At 31.7% G+C, this 24,576-nt stretch overlaps 1 protein-coding gene across 4 annotated transcripts in view; it reads right to left on the bottom strand.

Moving 5' to 3' along the window:
• LOC124532587 (protein grainyhead) overlaps positions 1-24,171 on the bottom strand; it is an 86,421-nt gene extending 62,250 nt beyond the window's left edge. For 3 of the 4 annotated variants that reach the window (XM_047107830.1, XM_047107754.1, XM_047107599.1), the window contains exons 1-2: positions 22,018-22,035; positions 21,141-21,769 (exon numbers count right to left, since the gene is read on the bottom strand). In XM_047107830.1, the coding sequence (XP_046963786.1) occupies positions 21,141-21,769; positions 22,018-22,020 (632 nt within the window). In that variant the 5' untranslated portion in view covers positions 22,021-22,035. Of the gene's footprint in view, positions 1-21,140; positions 21,770-22,017; positions 22,036-23,583 lie in introns of those variants that run through there. The other variant, XM_047107688.1, reaches the window with a different exon arrangement.
• Between the last annotated feature and the right edge of the window lie 405 nt (positions 24,172-24,576).

Below are 24,576 nucleotides of genomic sequence, written 5' to 3' on the forward strand. Positions count from 1 at the left end.
TTTTTTTTTTAAATAATTTAATGTAACTATATTAAGACCATTTAATTAATAATTAATGTAATTTATTTTGGTTGCCGTTTTAAAGAAAGTTTTTAAATTTAATAATGTTCTATAAATAAAATTTCGTTTTAGTTGTCTTAATGAAACATAATATGAATATTGGTCTGAGTTCTTATTGACGTAGCCCTCAATTTCCCCCTTTGTCCTAACCGAGATAAAACGAAGTCTCCGTATAGCGTCCGAAACGAAGCAATCGATTTCATTTATCACGCTATTCAGGTCCCTATATTAAACTTACGCACGAACGATTTCGAGTTAAAAAGGGACCCGCCAGGATATTTATTGTGACTCAGAATGCTAAATCCTCTGTTCATGGTTACTGCAGACTAACACTGTGTAATAACTCATTTTATTAATATAAATAAATATGAAACTGTAATATAAAAGCATGAATACGTAAGCCTTTTAAAATTAATGTATTAGTCTCAAAAAAAGGCCTATGATTAAATTGTTATTACCAGCTAATTATATCATGCGTTGTTTAAATTAACATTTTAATGCGTGTGAGTATTTAAAAATAGTTTCTAGCTTTAAATTTGAATAATGTATTCTACTATTATTTAACTTTATTCGGATGGTATTCTAATACTATATAATTTAAGTTATCTACGCTTAGTGAAGTGACTACAAGACAATTATTATATCTTACTAATATTATAAATGCGATGGTTTGGATAGAAGAAAGCCAATCCCTCCTCAGCAGCTGAACGGATCTGAACTAAATTTGCACAGAGATATAGATTATAATATGGAATAGCACATCGTCCCAAAATAATGTAGGGTTTCCGTGGGATTCATTTGTATATTTTTTCACAGAGCCAGGGATTATTTATGTCTAAATCTAACACCGACACAAAACCATAACTTTATTATGTATATATTTTTTATTATTCTTGATATAAAGCATTTCAATTATAATAGTTATTTAATATATGAAATGATGAACTATTATATTCTTCAAGCTAGGCATATAGTATTTTTTGAAAGATTGCATCACAATCTCAATGATACAATGCAATTCCACAGCAAACTTAGTATCGTATCGAATTACAACGGAGAGAAATAAATTTGCTTAATGAGGCGTCTAAGTGGTGCGTTTAGTGCATTGTAATAACCGAATCACGTTCGTTTTTCAGATGGCAGTCGGACAACGGTGACGAATGGCGACAAGGTACGGTAAACGTAAAGCGAGATTTATGCTCAAGTAAATTAGCACGAAGGGCGGAGCGAGAATAAGTAAAATGCATAGAAAAACATTGCACGCGTGCTCGTATTGACCTATCACTCCGTCGATCTGCTTGATACGCAACATGCGCCAGCGCATGCACTTTATGTTTAACGTTACAAATGGAACCTCCCACAATGCCATATTATTGAAGCCGTGGTTGTGTACTGATAGCGATCAAATAACCCTCAATATAAACAACTCATTTGAAAATGTATGTAATTTGCAAACTTGTCGATTTCAACGTTTTGACGGGCGACATACCGCATGCATTATAGTTAGTACATGATATATTTATTGTTTTTGTTCTTTATAATTTAAATAAAACATTCTGGTTGTGCTCATTTGTCAACATAAAGATTTTATTTACTTTTATCACACAAAAGCTAATACATGTTTTAAAATGTAATCATGTCCAAATTACCGCTTGGATGGCGCGGAACTGGTGATTACACGTTAAAGTAATTAGCTGTAAATCTCGACATACGTGAAACTAATTCGCCCGCAGGCAGCGTCGCCGACCCAAAGGCTGTGCTGCAGTTAATAAAATGTTGTGAATATATTACTAACATTACGTAATATGTTTTAACACCAGAATCCTTTTAACAATATAAAACGTATACGGTGATGTAATTTTATGTGCTGTTATCTGAATAGGAATCTAAGGTATAATTTACATAGCTATTTATGTGACATATTTGTTGAAAATACCGACTGCTAATTTATTGAAAGTTTAGAAAATTCATCTTACCTTTATATAGCTCTCCTATATTTAAAACAAACAGTAAAACATGTTCTATTAAATTTAAGTTGTAATTTAATATTTGGACACTAATAATATTTTCTATATTTAACCCATTAGCATTCTGCTTTACAGAATGTTAAAAAAATCTCTAAAAGAAAGATAGTGATTTTTTTCAATACAATATGACCATTTAACAAAATTAATTTAAAAGTTCAGGTTTGAGGTTTTCTATCTTACATTCCCATATTATATTCCATTTATCGATCAGATCATACCTGATTATAATCGACAACAGAATTTCTTCAAAATAAAAATGGAAACGTCCATAACAGCTCAAGGCATCAAAAAACAAGTGTTGTAAAAATAAAATTGGATATATACACTTACACTGACTAATAATAATAGATTTTTTTTATTTTTAAATATAAAGAATGATTAAAGTATTCAATCCCACTTAGAAAGAAAATTAAAGGTTAAACGAATAAGTATAAACATTTTATTATAACGAAGTAACTTGTAAATTGCCCATAGTTGGAATAAGGTAAACTCCCTGAGAATATTGGGAGATTATTCCGTTATTTTTATAATACAATAATTTACTATAATTGTACATGCATTTATCTTCAATCATAAAGTAAATGTCAAATTAGACAAATTCATTACATTTCATTTTTTAGTTCATCAATAATGCTACATTACAAATAGAATAAAGGCATTGTCTTTTGTGTAATTCATTTATTAAGTACCTAAAGCTCAAGCTCGAGCTGTTTATAATAACTTTAAAACAGCAAAAACATTACTCCGAGAATTTATGAGCCCTAATTAAGCTTCTTGTTTCGCGAATCGACTCCATAGGCACTGAAACTAATTATTAGTTCTCTGTGAACTTTTTATCAGCCGCTTGAACAATGGGAACGTGACCGCACTAGCGATCTGCCTCGCTTTATTATTAAAGCGTCTCGCAATGTCCACTACCGCTCTCAGTAAAGACCAGATACATTGCCTTCTTCGTATCTCGAACGCACAGGACCCTTCATGACGATAAGTAAATGGCAAAGCTATATATATGTAAATTACTTCAAACAAGTATCAAATCAGAACGGTATTCAATGAAACTATAAAAACAACAATATTGCAAACTCAACGCATTATTGTATTTACAGCTGTGATTACATCGGCGTCGATTGCTTATCGTAATACCTATCCTCGGTTTATTTTCGTCTCGAAACGCATAATCATACGCTTTCGCAATAATCGTAATGAATAAATTATAACAAATTGGTTGTTAGGTCTTTATTTAAATGTTATAAATTAAATTGGTTTTGCGCAATTTAAATATTAACCAAATTTAAGATTAAATAAAATAAATCAGCTTTATACACTTGATCCCCAGCTGCGTTAATATGATACATGTGCCTTATCCTTCCACTCCTCGTTTATACTGTATTGTATAACGATTACTTACCCCTTACGTGAATAACAACCTGATTTTTATTACAAATTTTGTGAAAAGATTTTATGTTTTTATATGCAGTCATAATGATTGACAAATAAATCACGATCGTATGATATAAATGTGTAATAAAAAATATACTTATGTATTAATACTCTAAGCTTTTGTTATTATATACTACATGGAAACTATGTATAAATAATATGCGTACCATGCTTGTATAGCGAAACAGATTAAAAGTAAATAATTATTATAACAAAAAATATATCCCAATAATTTTCCTGCCTATAATTTTAAAGAATACTGTAATGATTGTCTACTCTACATAACCATACATTAAAAAGATTAGGGTCAATAACGCGAAGGATATCGTAACTAAATACTAGGTTAATCAAAAAAAAACTTCCTATAACGTACGTTTATATGTCATATTAATTCATACAAATAATACAATTTACGACAGAACATATTATATTTTTTAATTAGTGTTAATTTAAAGCAATATGTATATATATTTAAAAAGATCTTGATCGGTCATATTAGTCGTAATTATTAGTATTATGTATTTAGTATTAGTATAATGCTGAATTATCAAATAAGCCTTTACCTTTACTATTTGATAGTTTCATTCGATCTCATTTTGTTTTTTAATAGTGAAGCAAGCGCCACCTATTAGCGACAATCCAAATTATTTAGAGGCTTGCTTGGGTATCAGAGACATCTAGTGGTACGAAGGTTGATAAACATTTTTTGGCACTCTACAAATAGAATAATAATACATTAAAGTTCAACGCGTGTCTTGTTTATATTTGCAATATTACTTTTTTGTTAAATGTACTTAATTCATATATTTTAGATTATATGTTATTTAAACATAAATCTCATCAAGCTTTTAAGAATTGTAGGAATGATAATGATGTATTCAATATAATAATAAATATGAACAGTTTTTTTTTTAATTCAACATTGATTGGCGAGGGAGACATGTCTGTCGCATGCCCAGCCGCCCGCGCTGTTGTATGCCAGACACGTCCACTATTGTTTTAAATAAAATGCAATCCAGGTATAATGAAACGTAGGAACTGACTTGGATCGCTGCCGCCTCGTTAGCTGAGGGGTTTTCTCGCTTCCATGTGACATCCCTCAAGATCGATTTTACCGTTTGTTTCAACTTCTATAATTGTATTAAAGAAGTTAGGAACTTACATATTACGAAGACTTATATTATTAGTTTTCTTTCTTTCGAATTAAAGCATTGAGGAAAATCAGATTTACTATTCCTATAATGAAAAGTTAATTATTATTATTTTTAAAGTAGTAGGAAAAATGACCAAAGCGATTTCTAAGAAAACCAACATAAAGGTATACACAAAACACATCTTTAGTAGTTTTCACCCATGTGTTAGAACTATAGAGTAGAGATTACATAGAGTTGTATATTTTAGGTGTAAAAATGTAGGCTATGTTTCTTGGCGTCCGAGAAATCTTTTTCATGGTGTTTTAGTCCTGAAAGCTTGACAGATATAAAGAGTTACTTTTGCATTTATAATATAAATGAAGATGTCAGATCTGTTGTTCTCCAAAGTGTATGAGGATTTATTCTATGCACCTATTGCACATTCTGATATTAAAAATAAAAACATATTTACTTTACGTTTACACTTTTTATCTTTCTAAATAACAAGTAGATTTGTAAGAAAAAAGAAATGGTGCCTAAGGATGTACAAGCCCAGTATGAATATTTTTTGCTAAACGGTTGGCTAGTTATTTAAAAATGATCAATATTAAATATTTTTTTATTTTATTTTTGTATTTTGTTTTGTTTCACAACTATTGGCATTATATGAGTATTTAAGTCTCATTATTCCTTAGTTGGTACTTTAATAAGTTTAATGAAGCAACGTACATTATTAATGAATGCCAATACCTTAACAGTACAGATAAAATAAACGCTTTTACAGATTTAGTCGATAGCTTAAAGGAATCTTAAATAATGTTCTTAAATGTTTATTATTTAAAAAAAAAATAGTTGAATTTATAAGTTAAGTTTTTATATTCACCTACATACTTGGAAATTTGTTTTTATTGCTCTATAATTGAAATTTACATCCTCGTTTTTAAATCGACTTAATTACGATATATTGTTTTTTTATTATTTATAACCTAAATGAGACAAAAACTATTTTTATTTGCGGATAGTTAATGTTTAAATTTAGTTTGTTTATCATTCAAATATGCGTAATGAGTTGTAAAAGCCGGAATAATATATTCTCTTCTCTGAAGCCGCTGTTTATTACGGAGTTGAAAATCTTCAATAATAGAATGATAGATATATAAGAATTAATTATCTGTTTATTAAATACTAATAATAAATTCATAGTGAATATGAGAAGATAGTGTAAATAATGAGATAGCTAATAAATTTCGAAGATAATTTTTTTTTATTACTTTCGAAAGGTATAAAAAAATTAGAATAATAATTTATAACTATACTAATTAATAAAATCTAAGAATACATAAATACGTACAAATGAGAATTCGATACAGCCGAAGATGCCACGAATGAACGTAATAGATGGTCACATTTGACTTATGTACCTACATAACCTTTAACATATTGCTTGATCTTATATCTAACTGTTTAGAGAGAAGATGGATTATTATAGTTTTTGTATACAGACAAATGTAAGCAACATCAATCTAATTTTGTAGCACGAATAATATTTTATCTTTATCGTAAAACTTACATTGAAGTACAATAAAAAAAAGTTTTAGATACTATTATTTTGCATCTACAAATCCTATTAAAACATATTACGTATATTTATGTACCTAGCAGGTACTACCTACCCAACTTAATTCTGTTGACAACATGTTGAAAAACTGTTGAAACCTACCTAACAGTTCAAAGTACAGTACCTTCTGTTGGTCAATTATATTCATTATTGTAGAAAAACATATTAAATAAAAGATTGTTCCTTGGGTTGAGCGCTCGAGTTATTTAATACATTAAAATTGGTTTATTCTTTTAAAAGTTGTTATGAAAAGTATTCCGAATACGCGTGCATTGCAAAAGTCAACTATTAAATGCAATTATATGACCGCTTAAACAAAGTACTTCTCTGCTTAAACTCCAATTACTCTTACCGGATTTTAACATTGTACATTATGCCAAGAAAACGACAAGATTTCTGAAGAATTAACGACTAAAAATAAAAAATAAAGTTTTATACATTGATTTGACAAGGGCAAGACTTCGATTCGGAATCTAGATTCTACCGAGAAGAATCTGCAAGAAATTCAGCGGTAATTCTTTTCTTCCAATTAAATTACATAGATACGTTAATTAAATACAATTAATTATTATTTATCCTCAACGCTCTAAGCTTTTTATCATCTGTACAGTCTTGTATCGAGTAATAGACCTTATTTATCAATGTTTTTTAACAAGATATTTAAATGTACGCATAGGCAAACTCTCATTACATCTCTCGGTAGACTTATTTTGTCCTTCTTTAGAAATAAAAACTAACTCGACAATTATAAACATAAATTAAAACCTTTATCAAAAATGGAAAAATACAATGTTTTATTTTACGAGCATTATTGATTTTTTTCCGTTAATTGGTCAAACGAATAAAAAATCTAATAGGTACATATTAAAATTGAAAGGAAGTAAGTCTAATTATGAATAATAGACATTCGATGTGGCTGCAAATCAACATTTAGAATGTTTATCAATGAGATCGTTCCAAAGAGTTATAACCACGCGACCGTTATTTCTGCGAAGGAGTTTGCGGTTATTAATAGAAATAATATTATAAATGCTGATGAAATGAAAACTTGCATAATTCGGATGAAACTCTACTTATAACCACGACACAAGAGAAGCAGAAAAAGTTCCAAATTGGTGAATAATATTTTCTTTCTTTAATGATAGATTAGATATTTTTCTCAAATATAGTATAATTAATAAAACGACAATTGATAAAACAGTAAAATATTGCCATTTTACAAAGTCCGTAACAGTAGATACAATTGTAATAAATAAAATAACAGTGCTTCCGTTGTCTCGTCTTGGCGAAGGCACTACCGTGTTACCAGATATTACCTGGTAAAAACTCACTTAATATACATACGTTCTATAGACCTTATTCAAATAAAAACAAAAAAATGCGGAAGAATAATTCAGATTTAAGGCTTAATACAAAAATAATCAATTAAAGTCATCATAACAAAATAAATAAATATTTTTTACAAAAATATATTATATATTATATACAACTAAACTAGTTGTTGTTTTTATCTAAGAAATATGTATACCTAGTACATTTAAAGTTAATAGCGTGCACATGTCGGTTTATAAATACGAAATATAACTTTAAATATAATCAATAACAAGAAAGATTATATTAAAGTTAGATGATAGTAAGAATGCATTACCTTTAATGTATTTTGTGTTATTAAAATTTTCACGGCCACTTTTATTAAGGTCAATGATCTGATACCATCTTTAATTATATTTACTAACCGCTGTTACGCGACCCATTCGAAGTTTACGTTTAATGCCGAGTATATGTTTGCGGGTTTATTACAAATGCATTAATGAAATGCTAAAAACATTATTGGAAGATGATGCCATATCAAAACACTAAGGTAAGGTAGTCTATTGGTTTGAATATGAGCAATATAAAATAAATTACTAAAATAATATTCTCTTAAATATATTTTTAAGTACCTACCTGTATTAAAAACAAACTCAGTTAGTTATTCAGTCAACAACGGATAAATAAATTTCTACCACACTGAGTCAATATATGTTAAGAAATTATGTAACTTTTTCATTTCTCCATTTGATTTCTTGTTTAGCAACGCCGTTGACATATTCACAAAATGATCGATAGGTAACGTCAAGAATATAATAATGATTTTTAATTTTTAAAACAGTGATAATTCAAAAGCCAAGCCAAGTTGTAATTTTTTTCTTCGTTCGATTCATAACTATATATATTTGGTATCCACTCATATATTGTTATCGTACAAGGTGTGAAGTGACCATTCAAATAACTTTGGTTTAGTAGCACGGTTACTGAACCCTATCTTAATTATTTGCCGACAAGCAGTTATTTGTTGTTTCTTTTTATTAAGATTAAAGATACAAATTGAAGTTCCATCGAGTATGTAATGAGGAACATTAGCATTTGCAAGTAGTGATCTTGCTGCGAATTCTTACCATCTTCGGGGGATATTATTATCCAAGTACGGGCATGAGTACTGAGAACTTTTTCATGATTTACTGTAAATACCTAACCATTTATAAAACTCTCAACAAAAGAACAAATAAATCGATTGGTAGCGAAAAAAGACCATAAACCTTAACTAGGTACGAGTATGTTTGTATGTCAGTGAATTATTATACTTCTCGTAATCTGTTTGATAAAATTTTATTACGTAACCGACTTGACTTTTATTATTTAAAGGCTTGGCTGAGATTACTTGCACCCGTGTCTCAGAGCGAGTCTTGTCAAGAGAAAGTTAGCAACGCCCTGTTATGGCGGCATTTCTCATTCCTCAGAACCTTTTCTCCTTATTACATTAGTAAGTCCTTTGTAATTAATTTGTTATGAGTACTGTTTCGTAGCATTAATACTAGTTTATCTGTGATATTTTAAAACTTACCACCAAAAATAATTATAACAATAAAACTAAGAATCAATTAAGAAGCAAATATATAACTATTAATGATTACTTAAAAAATCTTCTATTGTTCCATTTACTATTATTATTGATAAATTTTATAAGGTCATTACAATCAACGAATTTTTTTTGATTAATTTGTAATTTAAAATGTCATATCTACATGACTGACCCATGTACTACACATAAGTACATGCAAAATAATATACAAATAAATTAAATCTAAGTTATTTCATTTAACACAATTTGCTAAACTTTGAGAAATCTTTAATTACATAAACTAGTACAAATGAATAGTATATATTAATTGTTTATTGATTACTCCCAACAGTTATTAATTAAATCAACTATTAGTCAATTGTTTACTCTTGCATCATCAGTAATTATTTAAACTCGTATTCATTTCATTTTAATAAAAATAAAAACGTTCGAAATTCAAAATTAAATTACACAATTTACAAGTTTTTTCCGCCCCCAAAATGTAACATGAGCACGATCTGTATAAAAATAAAACTTTAGTATTTATTTTTAAATTCACGAATACTAAACAATATAAATAAAATTTTAACAAAAAGAAAAACCGACTTCAAACAAAACAGTATTTTAAAACAAATTAAAATGCACTAAAAGGTAATAAAAATAATTGCATATTTAACACAGTTTTGAGAGTCCTCCTAGGTAAAATGAAATGAAAGATATTAGACTACTTAAAAGTCGATTTACGATTATATAACGTAGTTATAGTTATTGTTATATTTGGAGCCGGTGTCAGCCACAGGCACACGCTTCAACAATCAAAAGAAAGAAGCGATACGACCCTCTTGATTGACCCAGTATAATATCGTATAAAAGGTAATTTGTAAGAAACATTTCTTAAAGTATTCTCGTATTGTTTTTCATAGGTGTATATAGGGTTGGCTGACACCGACTCCAAATATAGCAATAATTATAACTACATTATATAATCGTAAATCGACTTTTAAGTAGTCTAATATTTTTCATTTCATTTTACCTAGGAGGACTCTCAAAACTGTGTTAAATATGCAATTATTTTTATTACCTTTTAGTGCATTTTAATTTGTTTTAAAATACTGTTTTGTTTGAAGTCGGTTTTTCTTTTTGTTAAAATTTTATTTATTTTTTGATTTTAAGTGAAGCTGATGTAGACTAACATTTTTTTCTTAATATGGATAGATTAAGCGTGCCGTTTATATGAATCAGAAACTACTTCAGGGACAATTTCAAAAGAAACTTTCGAATAAAGCAAAAATACACTTTCGAAAATGCGGCTTTAATACGTCATGCGGCATAAACTACGAGGTACCACCCTCGAATGAGCTGTAATCGACCTCAGTAAAAAAACTTTGCAAAAGAGCTATTCGTATGCTATGTCGTACATCATATGACATCACATCATATACACAAAATTTGATTAAAGACAGAAAGAAATTCTGCCCCAAATCACACCCTAACTGTAAGCCGTTTAGGAGTTCCGTCAATACATAGTATAAAACAAAGTCGCTTTCTCTGTCCCTATATCTTTAAAACTACGCAACGGATTTTGATGCGGTTTTTTTTAATAGATAGTGTAATTCAAGGGGAAGGTTTGTATATATAATAAATGAAAAATATAGTAAAGAAACACTGACAATTTTAGAAGTTTGCAATGTGATTTCGTAAATAAATAAATTCTTTAGTATATTTAGTATCAGTATTGCACCCGTGAGAAGTCGGGGCGGGTCGCTAGTTGATTATAATATTCGATTATGACAATTACATGAACATAACCACGTTCCGGAAGGTGATTCAAATATCCAAGTAACCCATAAATAAAAGATTCGACCGAGTATTGCTAACGTGCTCCTCAGAATTGTTCCGTTCCCTCCCGTTCCCTTAATTTGCCATGGATCCTGTGCTCAGAACCTTACCAAACTTTCACCAAACTACCCTTGAAGTATATCCTTTATAATAAAAAAAGAATCATCAAAATTGGTTAACGTGATTTTGAGTTATTCACCTATTTGTCGCGCATATACATAATGCAAATTTAAGACTTATGTCGTTTTCACATGGATACCATCATCGGAAAAAAAATTAAAAAAAATGGGACCCCACGGGAAGCACTACCTTTCAAACAAAAAAAAAATTATCAAAATCGGTCCACCCAGTAAAAAGTTATGAGGTAACAAACATAAAAAAAAAAAAAAAAAAAAAATACAGACGAATTGATAACCTCCTCCTTTTTGGAAGTCGGTTGAAAACATGCATTAATAAAAGTTAATTTCATCATTTTGATAAATATGTTAGATATATAAACTCTATATAAAACTATTTTATCGCCATTAAAAATAATTTGCAGCATCGCATTTACTGTTTGTAAATTAGTACAACTGTATAAATTGTTTAAAGGAAGAAAACTACCAATGTTGTTGAATGTCCCTAACATTTTTTATCATGAATTTGTTATTCGTGCAACAATTCTGTAAATAATGTGAACAATACAATGCATCTTAACGATAACAATAATAATTCTACGTTTTCCTACTCTATATAGAGTCAAAAGCGTATGGTTTACTTGCGATAAATCAGGGAAATTATTTGACCCCAATATAACAGCGTTAAAATTCAATCAAGCTTTACATAATGCTCGTTTTTAATCCTAAAAATATGACTGTGTGACTTCCACTTGAACCATATTTTAATGTTAGCTGTACTTTATGAAATAATCGAATGCACAGAAATCTAAGAAAAAATATAAAAATGCATGCTAAGAACGTCCGAAAATGAACAATTGCATTTGTTGTTATAATTAATATCTATAAATCGTAATGCGAATTAAAGTCTAGCTAAAACAAAAACCGTTTCGTCTAATACACGGGCGCATGCGCATCATCACAAGAGTGTGACCTCTCCTCGGCGCGCAAAGCAAGGTCACGAACGCGCGTGCGACTCAATCGTGACCCGCTCGCGCACAACACTACACTACAATACCAATTTCACACCACACAAACTGAACGTAGAGTTCATTATCATTTGTAAACTCCTTTGACACTGCTTTATTGTACGTAACATCGTCGTTCAACGTCTTAGCTCAAACATTTATACGAAGCGATTTGATTTGAAATGAATCTAACTAAGTTTAATAAGGCTCAGAACATAACTATTTTAGGTTTAAAACATAAAGCTGCTCGTTGATATCAAATAGCGACACGCTGAGATCATAGACTGATTTGTAAATTTTAACGGCCTTATATATGTGTGCCTGAATATAAGAAATGAGTAAGCAGTGAAATCTAGAGCTTAATAGTTGATACTTAGAATTTATATTGCTAAATTAACTTGTACCTTTAACTCTTAAAATGATTCATAGCCTATAAATTAACAAAGTAACATATTTTCTTTGATAAATTGAAATCGTTTTTTTAATTAATATTTTCGTATTTATCGCACATACGAGAGCCGAGATGGCCCAGTGGTGAGCACGCGTACATCTAAACCGATGATTGCGGGTTCGAACCCAGGCAAGCACCACTATATATATGTGCTTATTTGTGTTTATAATTCATATCGTGCTTGGCGGTAAAGGAAAATATCGTGAGGAAACCTGCATGTGTCTAATTTCTTTGAAATTCTGCCACATGTGTATTCCACCAACCAGTATTGAAACTGCGTGGTGGAATATGTTCCACTCCCTCTCCTAAATGGAAGAGGAAGCCTTGTCCCAGCAGTTGGAAATTTACAGGCTGTTGCTATCGCACATTAGCAGAATAAAAACATTTTGAACTATTACAATACAATACTTGCTGCTAATTTGTTTATGGAATACAACCATAACTTTTCAAGACATTTAACGATTTTTATGTATGAAAAATAAAGTAAAAAGTCTTAGAAAATTGTAATTTTTTACACATATAGTAATATCAGTTATATAGTAAAAAATATTGTGTCCCATTTGCCACCGATAATATTTTTGGAAACCCTTGCTACAAACCAAATAGTGTGAAAATATTTTAATATTTATCTAATAATATAATAATAGCGTATAATAAAACCGTAAAAAGGCTATGCATAAAGATTAAAAATTAATATAATTCTATCAAACTTGATTTTAAAAACATAGGCAATCTGCTTAACATCAGGTAAATTACTTTATATATAAAAAGTGCCTATGACCTACGGACGGATAGTAAAACAGACAGGTATGACAAATCCATAAGGGTTTCGTTTCTTGGCTACGGAACCCTAAAGATGAAAAATTCAAAAGATGTACCTTATTAACACTGATATTTATTTATTGAATATTTATAAGCAAATTATTGTAAAAAAGTATGGTATTATTTATACAATAGTAATTTTAAGATAAATATTTTTTGAATATTAATTGAACTCGTTGCATTATTAAATAACGCTTAACAAAAATAAAAATTAATTACCGCAGCGGTATTTATTTTTTAAATTCAGAATGATGATAGTTAATGGTATATTAATAATTGGACATACAACGGCTTTGGCAATTAACGTACTTCTTTGCGAGTTTATGTAGATAGAAAGCGGTTGGGAGTAACGGTTAATTGCCTTGTACCTTATATGATTGTAGAAGAGCTGACCAAGAATGGGATACATTATTCAAGGGGATCATTTACATCGCAGTGCAGCGGAGACGTGGCGGATTGCGACTCCTTGTATGTAGTCGGTGGCGCGCACGGCACTCACTGTGACACGCAAAAAACAGACCATATCGTCCGAGTTTTTCTTTTTAATATAAGTATAAACAGTAAATTCTTCGACTGAGTTCTAAAAGAAACTGTCCTTGCATAGCATTGAACAAAAAATATAGACACTTATAAGATGCCGAGATATAATTTATCCCACGTACACCAAAATCCTTCACTCCAAACAGTTAAGTATGAAGTATATTTTATTTTTTGCACCGTTTTATAAACCTGACCATCTAGGTTACCGTCGAGACCTAATTAAGAATGTAACTATTGTGCGTCGCTTAATGAAGTAAATAAAAATTCATTAGCCCGTTGCAGTCATGAAAAAATGCATTCGTAGTCGATTCTCGATTTAAAAATAATTAAAGCATTAATTAAAGTATTGTTATTGCAATTGCAGTAGCTGATATCGATTAAGTGCAATAATTACATCGGCATCCGAAAACATTGGTGCGACGTGAGTGAGAGGCGCGCCCTTGTGGCGGCAGTGGTCCTTGCCGCAATGTCGTCGTTTCGGCCCCCATACACGCACCCCGCGCGATTGCGATCTCATGCTTTAATAACATACTTTTAATTCTAATTACACATTTTAAAATATGAAGTAATGTCCCTCCAATACGATAATGGTTTTATAAAAATACTGTAGAGTGAGAGAAACATAGAAACATACGAGGAGCAAGTATTATGAATGCATAATTCTTAATTTGTCCGTTCGTAGTCATATAACATTATGATACTTAATTCTAAAAAAATATTCTATAACGCGGGCCGATACAAGCGTTGTTTATCTTCATCATAAACTTTACCAACTTCAAAATTTGAATTTCAAATTAAGCCGCCATCAATTCAAACCATATTAAACAAAAAACGCGATCCAAAGGCTAATATTGCTTAATCGCCAAGAAACCAATCTCTTCTGGCGACTCGACATGAATCACCCACGTCTTATCTCGCCATTCCCTACTTTGTTATCACGCTATTAATATTCAAATAATGAATTTAATTAACGAAATGATATCGACTAAAATGATGATGAAAATATCAAAAATAATTATGACATTGAAGACATATTCAATATAAAGTTTTGCTACGCTAATAATTTTGGTCAGTCAATAACGAAATAATATTTTATACGCAATGCATACATTCCTTATAATATTAAAATATCGTGCAGTATAACGAATCAAGTTTATAAAATCGTACATTCATATACTTATATGGCAAAGCTAGCCTTGTTGACGACTGTTTCTCTCAGTCGCACAGATCACCTCTCTGTTCTCCGTCTTTATCCTACTAATAAGTACGACACACACACACTTATCCACACACACACTCGAGTAATGTCCGTGTCGTATACACGTATACGATGTCAGTGCGATGAATAAACAGTTTCTCCGATTTTACGATTCAATGATTACAGATACCTATCTATGCAAAGTTGGTTAATGATTTTGAAATATTAAGGTGCTCTTACGTTATCTATATGCTCATTTGTATACGGTACAAAAATAAAATTTTAATCTAATATTTTATTTAAAAAAATATAAGACGTGTATATTAAATATATACAATGTAATACATTCATAAATATATAAGTTGTATTACCTTGAAAGAGTAAATTAGTAAGCGTGTCAACAAACATGTAAACAGACTATAAAACAACAAACTCCTTTGTTTTCTAAAGTTTAACGAAATGCAGAACAAAAACTCAATGGTATTTTATAAGGCAAATAACGGATAACGAATGATACCTATTAGTTTTAATCAAACCATCTATTACTTGCTAATGTTTTTTTTATCATATGTATTCGAAAATCCGGATGTTATCAATTATCATAATCACTTATATGACCAAGTGAAAACAATATATTAATATTTAATCGTGAGAAGATTTTTATAAAACAGCCAATGACAAAAGCGGGACATCGACGGAGTAAAAACGTCATCAGTTTGCACTCATGATTTTGAATTCAATTTAATCGATACATTTTTACAAATCAATATTTTAAGCTTAAAAATAAATAAAATAGTTCCTAGTGCATTTAATAAATAGAGAGAAGGGATTAAAATCTAAGTAAGTCGCCGATTATGAAATTCTGACCACAAAGGGATCCCCGTGTATAAAAAGGTTGCATATCTCTATGAATAATTAATATGGGATAGTCACTAGTAATATCATTTCAATCGTATTTACTTGACCATAAGAATCAATTTTAAGCGACCTTTTCAAAGACCTTCCACTATAAAATGCTGATGTCTTACAATCCCAACTCTCAATATAAGATAATAAAACACTATAATGGATGTGCTGCTGTTCGTTTCTCTTCAGTAACAGCATGTTGCTATTCAAAAATCAACTCACGTTTTATTATATTTAGGGCTAAGCTTGAATGTAATAAAAGACAAGGAAATAACAGTAAGCCTATATTAATATACCTACGTATTATACAGGTACATCAAAAATGTATGAGTAATATGAAAACCTTAACATATCATAACCATTATATTTTATAAAATATTCCAATAACCAAACCCATACTATTCTTTCGACCAAAAGAAATTTTATCCCCCGTCGAGATTTCTGTCGGACGCTGCCGCTTCGTTGCCTACAATATTGTCGGTCTTACACGTGTGAGTTGTATAAGGATGTGTGCGTGACTATCTACAACCTCCATGTGATGGGAAGTGAACCCTTTACGTGAGGGAAACCGTTTTTTATTTGCACTCGGACAGCGGCATCAGGTAGAAAGGATGATCGTTAATTTTTAAAGGACACACTGAACTTTGTATTTATCCACACAGGCGATTTGAACCGCAACTTGTTTTAAAATATTTTTCTCTTTAAATTTGTATATTATTTCTATATTTTAATGCGTAACTTCGATGTAGTACGGAATAGAACAAAAGCGATATGATGTAATAGGCAAGCGCTTCCCGCGCATTTCAGGGGAATAAATAGGAGCTCGTTGATGTCTTTTGTTATAATGATTTAACGCTTGGCTCAACCACACTCGTGGGTGATTCTGTTTTTATAATTATAACACCATTTATTACGAATGTATATTCATATTAAATGAACCTTTCTTTCTCTAAATAATGTGATATGTATTATATTATTTTTTTGTAGACTAAGTAGAGCAATAACTAAAATATCCCTTTACTTTGTAATCTTCTCAGACTTCAAACTTCGGCTTAGATTAAGGTTTATATTTTTGGTGAGAAGTCTTAAATTTGCATAGTTATAATTATTATGAAGGTAAATTAATCAAAAGGTATTTTAAATTGTGAATTCATTCATAATCATATTGCATTACAATTTCAAATATACGCCTGAAACCCGGTACTATTAAATTAAAATCGGGATTAAGAACCCAAAAATAAAAAGTATAACTATTATTATTTAAAAAAAAGTAGTTTCCGACCAAATAATCACATTAAATAATGATCTGGGCGAGAACCCGAGCGATGGTAAACTCATCTCGAGGGCTCGCCGCAGCGAGTGCGAGGCAATAAAATAAGACTGCGCCGGGAAGCGGGGCTGTCGCCTGACCGCGACCCAAGCTATCGACAATAGCGGAATTGGATAAAAATAGCTATATACGGCTTGGAACTTTTAAAAATAAAAAAAAGTTAACGTGTACCTTACACGTTCTCAACAAGAGATATGAATCTAATAAAAACATTTTTTTCACGAATAAACTCTCAATAACTTTGCTTATTATATTTAATCTCAATTGTCTCTACGCTGCGCTCGCGTGACGGAGACCGCATATCGACAAAAAGTCATCATTAAAGTCTCAGAGGCGCGGCGGGTGAGGCAGCCCAGCCTCTCGCTCCACGTCCTAAACGATTCAGTCGACTTTTTATCACTTACCTACCAATCCATATCGAGTTTATTTATACATTTTTACTAAGAGCTTTTTTTATTTTATACATGCTTATCATTAATACCTGCGCGCCGTATAATACTATTAGTTGGATGCCAATTATGACTGCAGTAATCTGAATGTACCTCAGCTTTAAGGCTTCGTTCTATCTCAATGGCATACGTTTCTACATGGTATTTCAATTACATTAAAGACACGGATAGAACAGTATTTATTTATTTCAATAAAAATTGGGATACAGTCTACTACTACTCATTTGCATACGTATTCGTATATTCATTTGATTGAGGAACAACGTAGAACGATTTATACGAACTAATAATAAAATTTTAAAATTTAATTAATTATTTTATTTCAAAATTCAATCAAAAATTTTGTTTAATTAATGTACATATTTTTGTGACAAGGATTTACTTTATAAAAAATTATAATATTTTATAAGTAGAGTCTCTATCATTTGAAAATAATTTTGAGCAACATGTTCATGACTTTGAGATTCATATTTCTGTTAACATCTATGGTATAATTTATCCCTTGCGTAAACATTTGACACGATATTGTCAATAGAAGTCTGTGTTTATTAGGATAATGTGAATTTGAAGAGACAATATAGGCAATATATTTAATTCTTTGACTAAAAATAATAGTAGGATCGCTTTGATACGTTTGACGTAAGATAATATTCATTGATCATTAATTAAAAATACTCATAATATGTACATTCAACATATATTAACGCTACGAACAAAATGTGCTTACACTAAGATTAACACTTAAACTATTTTCGTATAGCGAACAACGGAACATTATTACGTATTTACACAGCGTAGTCGTAAGTGATATTAACCTCAAATTATGAATGACAAGCACGTGGCATCTTTAGCACGGATTACGTTCTGTGGCTTTAAACTATTATTATGCATGCGCTATAATTCTGTCAAGAAAATGTACAGTACGAGTATTGTATACTATATTAATGTTAAAAATGAAATAAATCCTTTCATTGTCTATCGTTTGATCGATTGATTGCATTTAACTAAAATGACTTTGAATTTTTTAAATGTTGAAAAAGAGTAACTACTGAGTTTCTTGCCGGTTCTTCTCGGTAGAATATACTTTTCAAACCGGTGGTAGTTTCACTTAATTGTAAAATGACGATTCAAAAGTCCAAAAGTGCTTGTAAAAGCCCACTTGAATAAAGTTTATTTTGTTTTGATTTAATAGGTTAAAAAATATACTATACCTAATAATATACATCATAGATTTAAAACCAAAAATATCCATAATTGGGTCAAAGAGAAAAGTAAAAAATCAAAACAATATAATTATTTTCAACAATTACCTTTTGTTAACAAGAAATCTTCGCACCTAGACAATGTCATAGGCACTAACATCACAATGGGATGCTTATACCGGCATAATGGCCTTTGTGTTAGTGGTATTAAATAATAAAGTAATAGTATTCGTATTTATAGAAACGAAATATTTTTCGATACAGATTAAAACATAATAAATACTAATCATTGTGTTTTAACTATTCTTTACTAAAATCAACAACTTTTAAGATACGGTACGTGCTCTAAAACGAGAAAATATGCGTAATATTTCAAAATAAAAGTTAAATGTGGTTTAAATGTAAGTGATAATATTATATACAAAAATAAAATAGTAAAAAGTTAAATAATTATTAACATAAATTCCAATAGATGGTTATTATAGTAATGAATAGTCAATTTAAGTAAGGTGCCAACTTATAAATGAAATATACGAAAAGTTTTAAATTCAATATAAATTTTTGAAATCTAAAAGAAGTAAATACATTGTTTTAAGTTGTCAGTAAGTTTATTATGAAAAGATTCAAAACAAAAAATGAAACTTAAAAAAAGGCTGGTATTAATACACTGCCATACAAAAGTCCAACGCGGCCGTGTTCCTAACAGAGTATAAAATTACACGTTTCTTATAAATTGCTCAACATTTTAAATAAATGTTCAAATGTCCTAAGATTTTCCTTGTATCCATTTCGATTCTTTTTAGTTTGTTATGTGAATAACTTTATTGATCAATAAAAAAACGTGTTAGCCATATATTAATTAAATGCAAGAATATCTTGTCAGCTATGTGTAATATATGGATCTTCTGAGTAGCTATGTTTTACCTTTTAACTCTTGAATGTAGCTTTATTTAATTATTTTTTAAAGTATTTCAAATTTAATGAATAACAAATTTTATATACGCAAATTAATAGCTTAAAATATTTAATGGCTTACATTTTAAAACAATTTTGATTTATAGTAGTAATGATGACTGTTAAAGTGGCGTTACAATATCGTAAGATATCAAATGTGATCGCACTGGGCGAGCGGCGGCCGGAGTAAGTTTGAGTCGGCCGGACACGGCTCTCGCGGCAAGTTCAAGGTGAGCACGTCGCTCCACCCACACGCGCCGCTCCTAGCGAGCCCGCAACCGTTACACCGAACACCACGGTGGACGGTGGACCTCCGACACAAATTACTAAACACATACTCGTGCACCACTCACTTCCACAAACACTCATTTGTTTATAACTCAAACATCTTCGAGGTGCCAACACGAGAACAATTTCTGTTTGGTTCCTCATAATTAATACTATCACATAGCAAGAAAATTATGATAGGGAGATAATAATTGATTTTTTCACCTAATGAATGTGATTATTATTATTATTTTACAGTAAATGGAAAATACTATAAATAATGAGGTTTATTTTACGAGTGTGTGCAAGTGGTCAATCTAAAACTACAAGAAATGCTCTAAGAAATTATAACTCGAGCCTATTGAACCTGTCGAAATTTGTAGAACAAAGCTCTCTGTATCTGCATAGATAGCTTACCTTTTCGCTAATAAGGATTAATTTCTGAGATCCATTGAAATTGTTCGACATGATGCTCAAAGCATCCTCACCATTACTAACAAAATTGGCTATTTTTTATTTCTATTATTGTTAACAAACGGAAACATAAGGAAAATTTCTTAATAACAAGTGAAGCAAGACCAAAGACATAGTATGCTTCCAGTAGAACGAATTTTTAACTGTTCATCGTATCTATTTGTATGTAAATACTATTTAATTTTTCTCGAGAGAAAATGTGTTAAATTTCTGTATCGAAATATAATAACATTTATTAAATACTATATGTATTAGAGGCTATTGAGGCCATACCAAAATAAACTACATGTAATACTAGATATGTGTAAATAGACCTCAAACTATACATAAACACTAATGTATAGTACATGTAGGGTGAAAAATGTTTGAAATATATTAGATGGCCTTTCGTGGAAACTTAAAATATATAATATTTTAAATGATTACCTGGGTATTGTTATAACTTGTCCTAGTTCATCAGCAAGTACAAGAACAGTTCCTTGCCCGGGTGCTCCAACTACCACCGATACTCCACCATCCACCAGCTGGCCGGCTCCACTGACCAATTGTCCATCCTCCAGTTGTCCACTTATCATTTCTACTCGCTTCTGATCCGGAGTCGTTGTATATATAACAGTTTCTTTATCATCTTCATAAATAAGATCTATAGGAGTCTTTTCATCGATAGACTCCATACCTTGATCATATACATCTGGCTGTACAGGTACTTTATTGTCAGGAGCGTAAGCGGCGAGTTCATGAGGTGAATGACGATAAGAATGTGCTTCAGGTGGATAGCCGTCATCGGAGTCCATCTCTACCTTATGTGGATAGTAATCATGAGCAGGTTGAACAGGGGTCATAGTAGCAAGGACGGCGTGCGCAGGCGCAGGCGAACGTGGTGCGGAAGGCGGCGACGCAGCAGCTCTAGGAGTGCGTGCACGCTCCTCACAAGTGACCGGCTGAGGCGACGCGGACATGACGCCGCGTTGCTCTCCCACAGTGACGTTTTCTGGCGGGCGGAGGCGCCACTCTAGAGCGCCCCGCACTACGCTTGAATGCCCCAAATCTAATAGCTGAAATACACATTTTTCATAACATTCCTGATATTGACAGATATTCTATAATCCAAATAATTCCAGTGGCATGACGTGCTCATTTTTTTTGTCGTACGATTGTTGATAACATTTGTTACCTTTACAACTATCAAACTAATCCATATCGAATCTAACGACAACTAATCTGATGGCAACAAAATCTTATTTATTTTACTATGACTCTCTCTCTCTCTCTTTCTCTCACACAATTCATGACCAAGACTCACCATGTAAATGATCAGATTTATAAACCTACACGGAAATCAGAATCAAAACAATAATAATTTTATTTTTGCAAATACTGCCTTAGATAACAACAAAGGTATCAGCTGATCCAAGTCCAGTTAGAACAGAACAAGTATCAAGTGGCACCTGATTGGCGAGAAGTGCCCGAACTCGTTCAAGAACTGCACTGCCCTGGCGCGGGCACACAGAAAGCACCACCGAACGGTACAAACTGGATACACATTGTCAGACTCACGTGCCTTTTCAATTTGTTCACTAAAATCATAAGATCAAGGCATTGATCAATATATAATCAATATAGAGCTTATTAATATTACATTACAAGTCCCTAATCACAATCGATATAACCTTAATGACCAAAAAATATTTTATTTCAAGTATCATATAACATGTACGTTCACAATTTCCAACAACAAAGTCATAATTAATTTCTGAAAATCAAATAACGAGATTGTTTTGAAATTGTCCTGTCATACTTCTAAAGCTTTCACGAGGTCTTTTAAGTTGCGGAGGCTGCGAGGGCCGCGTAACAGAGACAGAAAAATGAAAGCCTGTGCCGAGTATAGAAATGTACAAGTTAAAGCGGGACAAATACATTCCAGATCTTACAAGAATTCGATACCTTCCAAGATACCTACTTACTTTATAGTAGATCTTTGTTTCAAGAATAATTTACTAAAAATATTTGAAGTTAACGAAATTTATACCAGCCTTTTTGGATATAATAATCAAACGAGACAAATAAACAAATGAGTGAATACAATTTGTACTAATTAGAATAACGATGAATGATATCTTATAAAAATTTCGTATCCTACGGAAAATTTATGAAACGCTAAACAAAATTCTAGTCAAAAAAAAAGTTTGATTAAAGTCACGAAAAAAACTTTAATTGGGGAAGACAATATTTATGGTAACAACACTATAGAATTATATACACCAAAGTCTTATTTCTGAAAGTGAACTGGAAAAATAAAATCACAAAAAGGCTCCGCCGCGAAGCTGGAGCCTCAAAGTGTATGCTCGCACACATTGACATATGAAGCTCGCCGAACACTTCGATACAACAAGAAATAAACACACGTAATTCACTCACACAGAAACTTCAATATGATTCGTGTGCTGTCGAAGAATTCGTGTGGATACACATACTTTTTAAACTTTGTGATATTTCACTACGATACGAAAATAAGCAAAACGTTATTGAACAAAGGAAGACACGAATTAACATGTATTTGAAATATGATTGCTTATTAAATTTATTTTTAATCACGGTTATTGATATGGTATTTATCTTCACTTCCTAAAAAAGGTAAACGAGCACGTCATTGCACTGGAACTAAGGTCGGGGGCGGCAGCGGCACGTCTCGGGCGTCCTGGCGCAGGCCGTCACGCACGCGCGTCAAACTAGTCTCGTGACGTCACGGCCTGCCCGGCAAAATTACAAAACCGGCCAAGCAGCCCAAGCGAGTGCGCCAAGAAGCGGCGCGTCGCAGTGACGAACGCGCAGCCGACCGACCCCGACGCGCCACTGGGATATCACATACCGTGGGCGGCGTCACGACGCTGCAGGCGGCGCGGGCCGGTGCGCGGGCGCGGGTACACGAGCACGCGGCGAACGGCGCTACGGAGCGCGGGCGCAGGTGCTCTGAGCGCAACAGCCTCCGCGCGCCGGCGCCGCCGCCCTCCGCGCTCCCCCGCACCGCCCGCGCCTCGCTCTCGCACGCACCAAAACGACGAATTTATCTTCCGTGCATGCTGACCCTCCTACCCGAGGACGTTGCCCAGGGTGCCTTCGCATCCTGATCAAAACTTATTTATAAGCGATTGTACCTATCTGATAAAAATATTGAACTTTTAATCCATATTTAATAACATAAGAAATTATTTGTCTAGCATACCTTTCAATGTAGGTATTAAAAGTTAGTACTTTTATCTTAAATTAATAATTCAGCTAATTCTTATATGTGAAGCTGTGTGCCGTCCAGACAAAGATAATTTAGGTGGATGAGTGCCAGCGGCAGTGCTCGAGGCTACGCACAACGTCGAAACTTGCAAGTAACCGTTTCCACATAGCACTTATTACAGCAATTTCAAAATCTTCGATAAAAGTCTTTATTTTTGGAATGGGTCAACGCCAGTTAATATGCAAAATAATCATTAATATTTTAACTTAAATTTAATTTTGGGGTAGTAATTTAAAAATAATAATGTAACAATTTAGTAAAATAATTTATATTTCATTAAGTTACGGTGCGCCCAAACGTACAATCATTTATACAAAGCAAAATTAAAAACGAGCAGCGTATTATTAAACTCTTTTTAAATACTGTAAATAATTTATTAAATGTCACTTCATATTTATGGTTGAGACTTCTACTAAATTGTATAGTAGTTCAAGTAATTAAACGCATCGATACACGATAAGTAAGATTTTTCTTGTATTTATTTATACATTCCTCTACTTAAGACTAAATTTATTAATTACGCATTACAATTTTCATTTTGTCTTATGTTTTTACCGTGTAAGAGTAAGACTT

The sequence above is a fragment of the Vanessa cardui genome, chromosome 1 (assembly GCF_905220365.1).
Source record: "Vanessa cardui chromosome 1, ilVanCard2.1, whole genome shotgun sequence".
Taxonomy (NCBI): domain Eukaryota; kingdom Metazoa; phylum Arthropoda; class Insecta; order Lepidoptera; family Nymphalidae; genus Vanessa; species Vanessa cardui.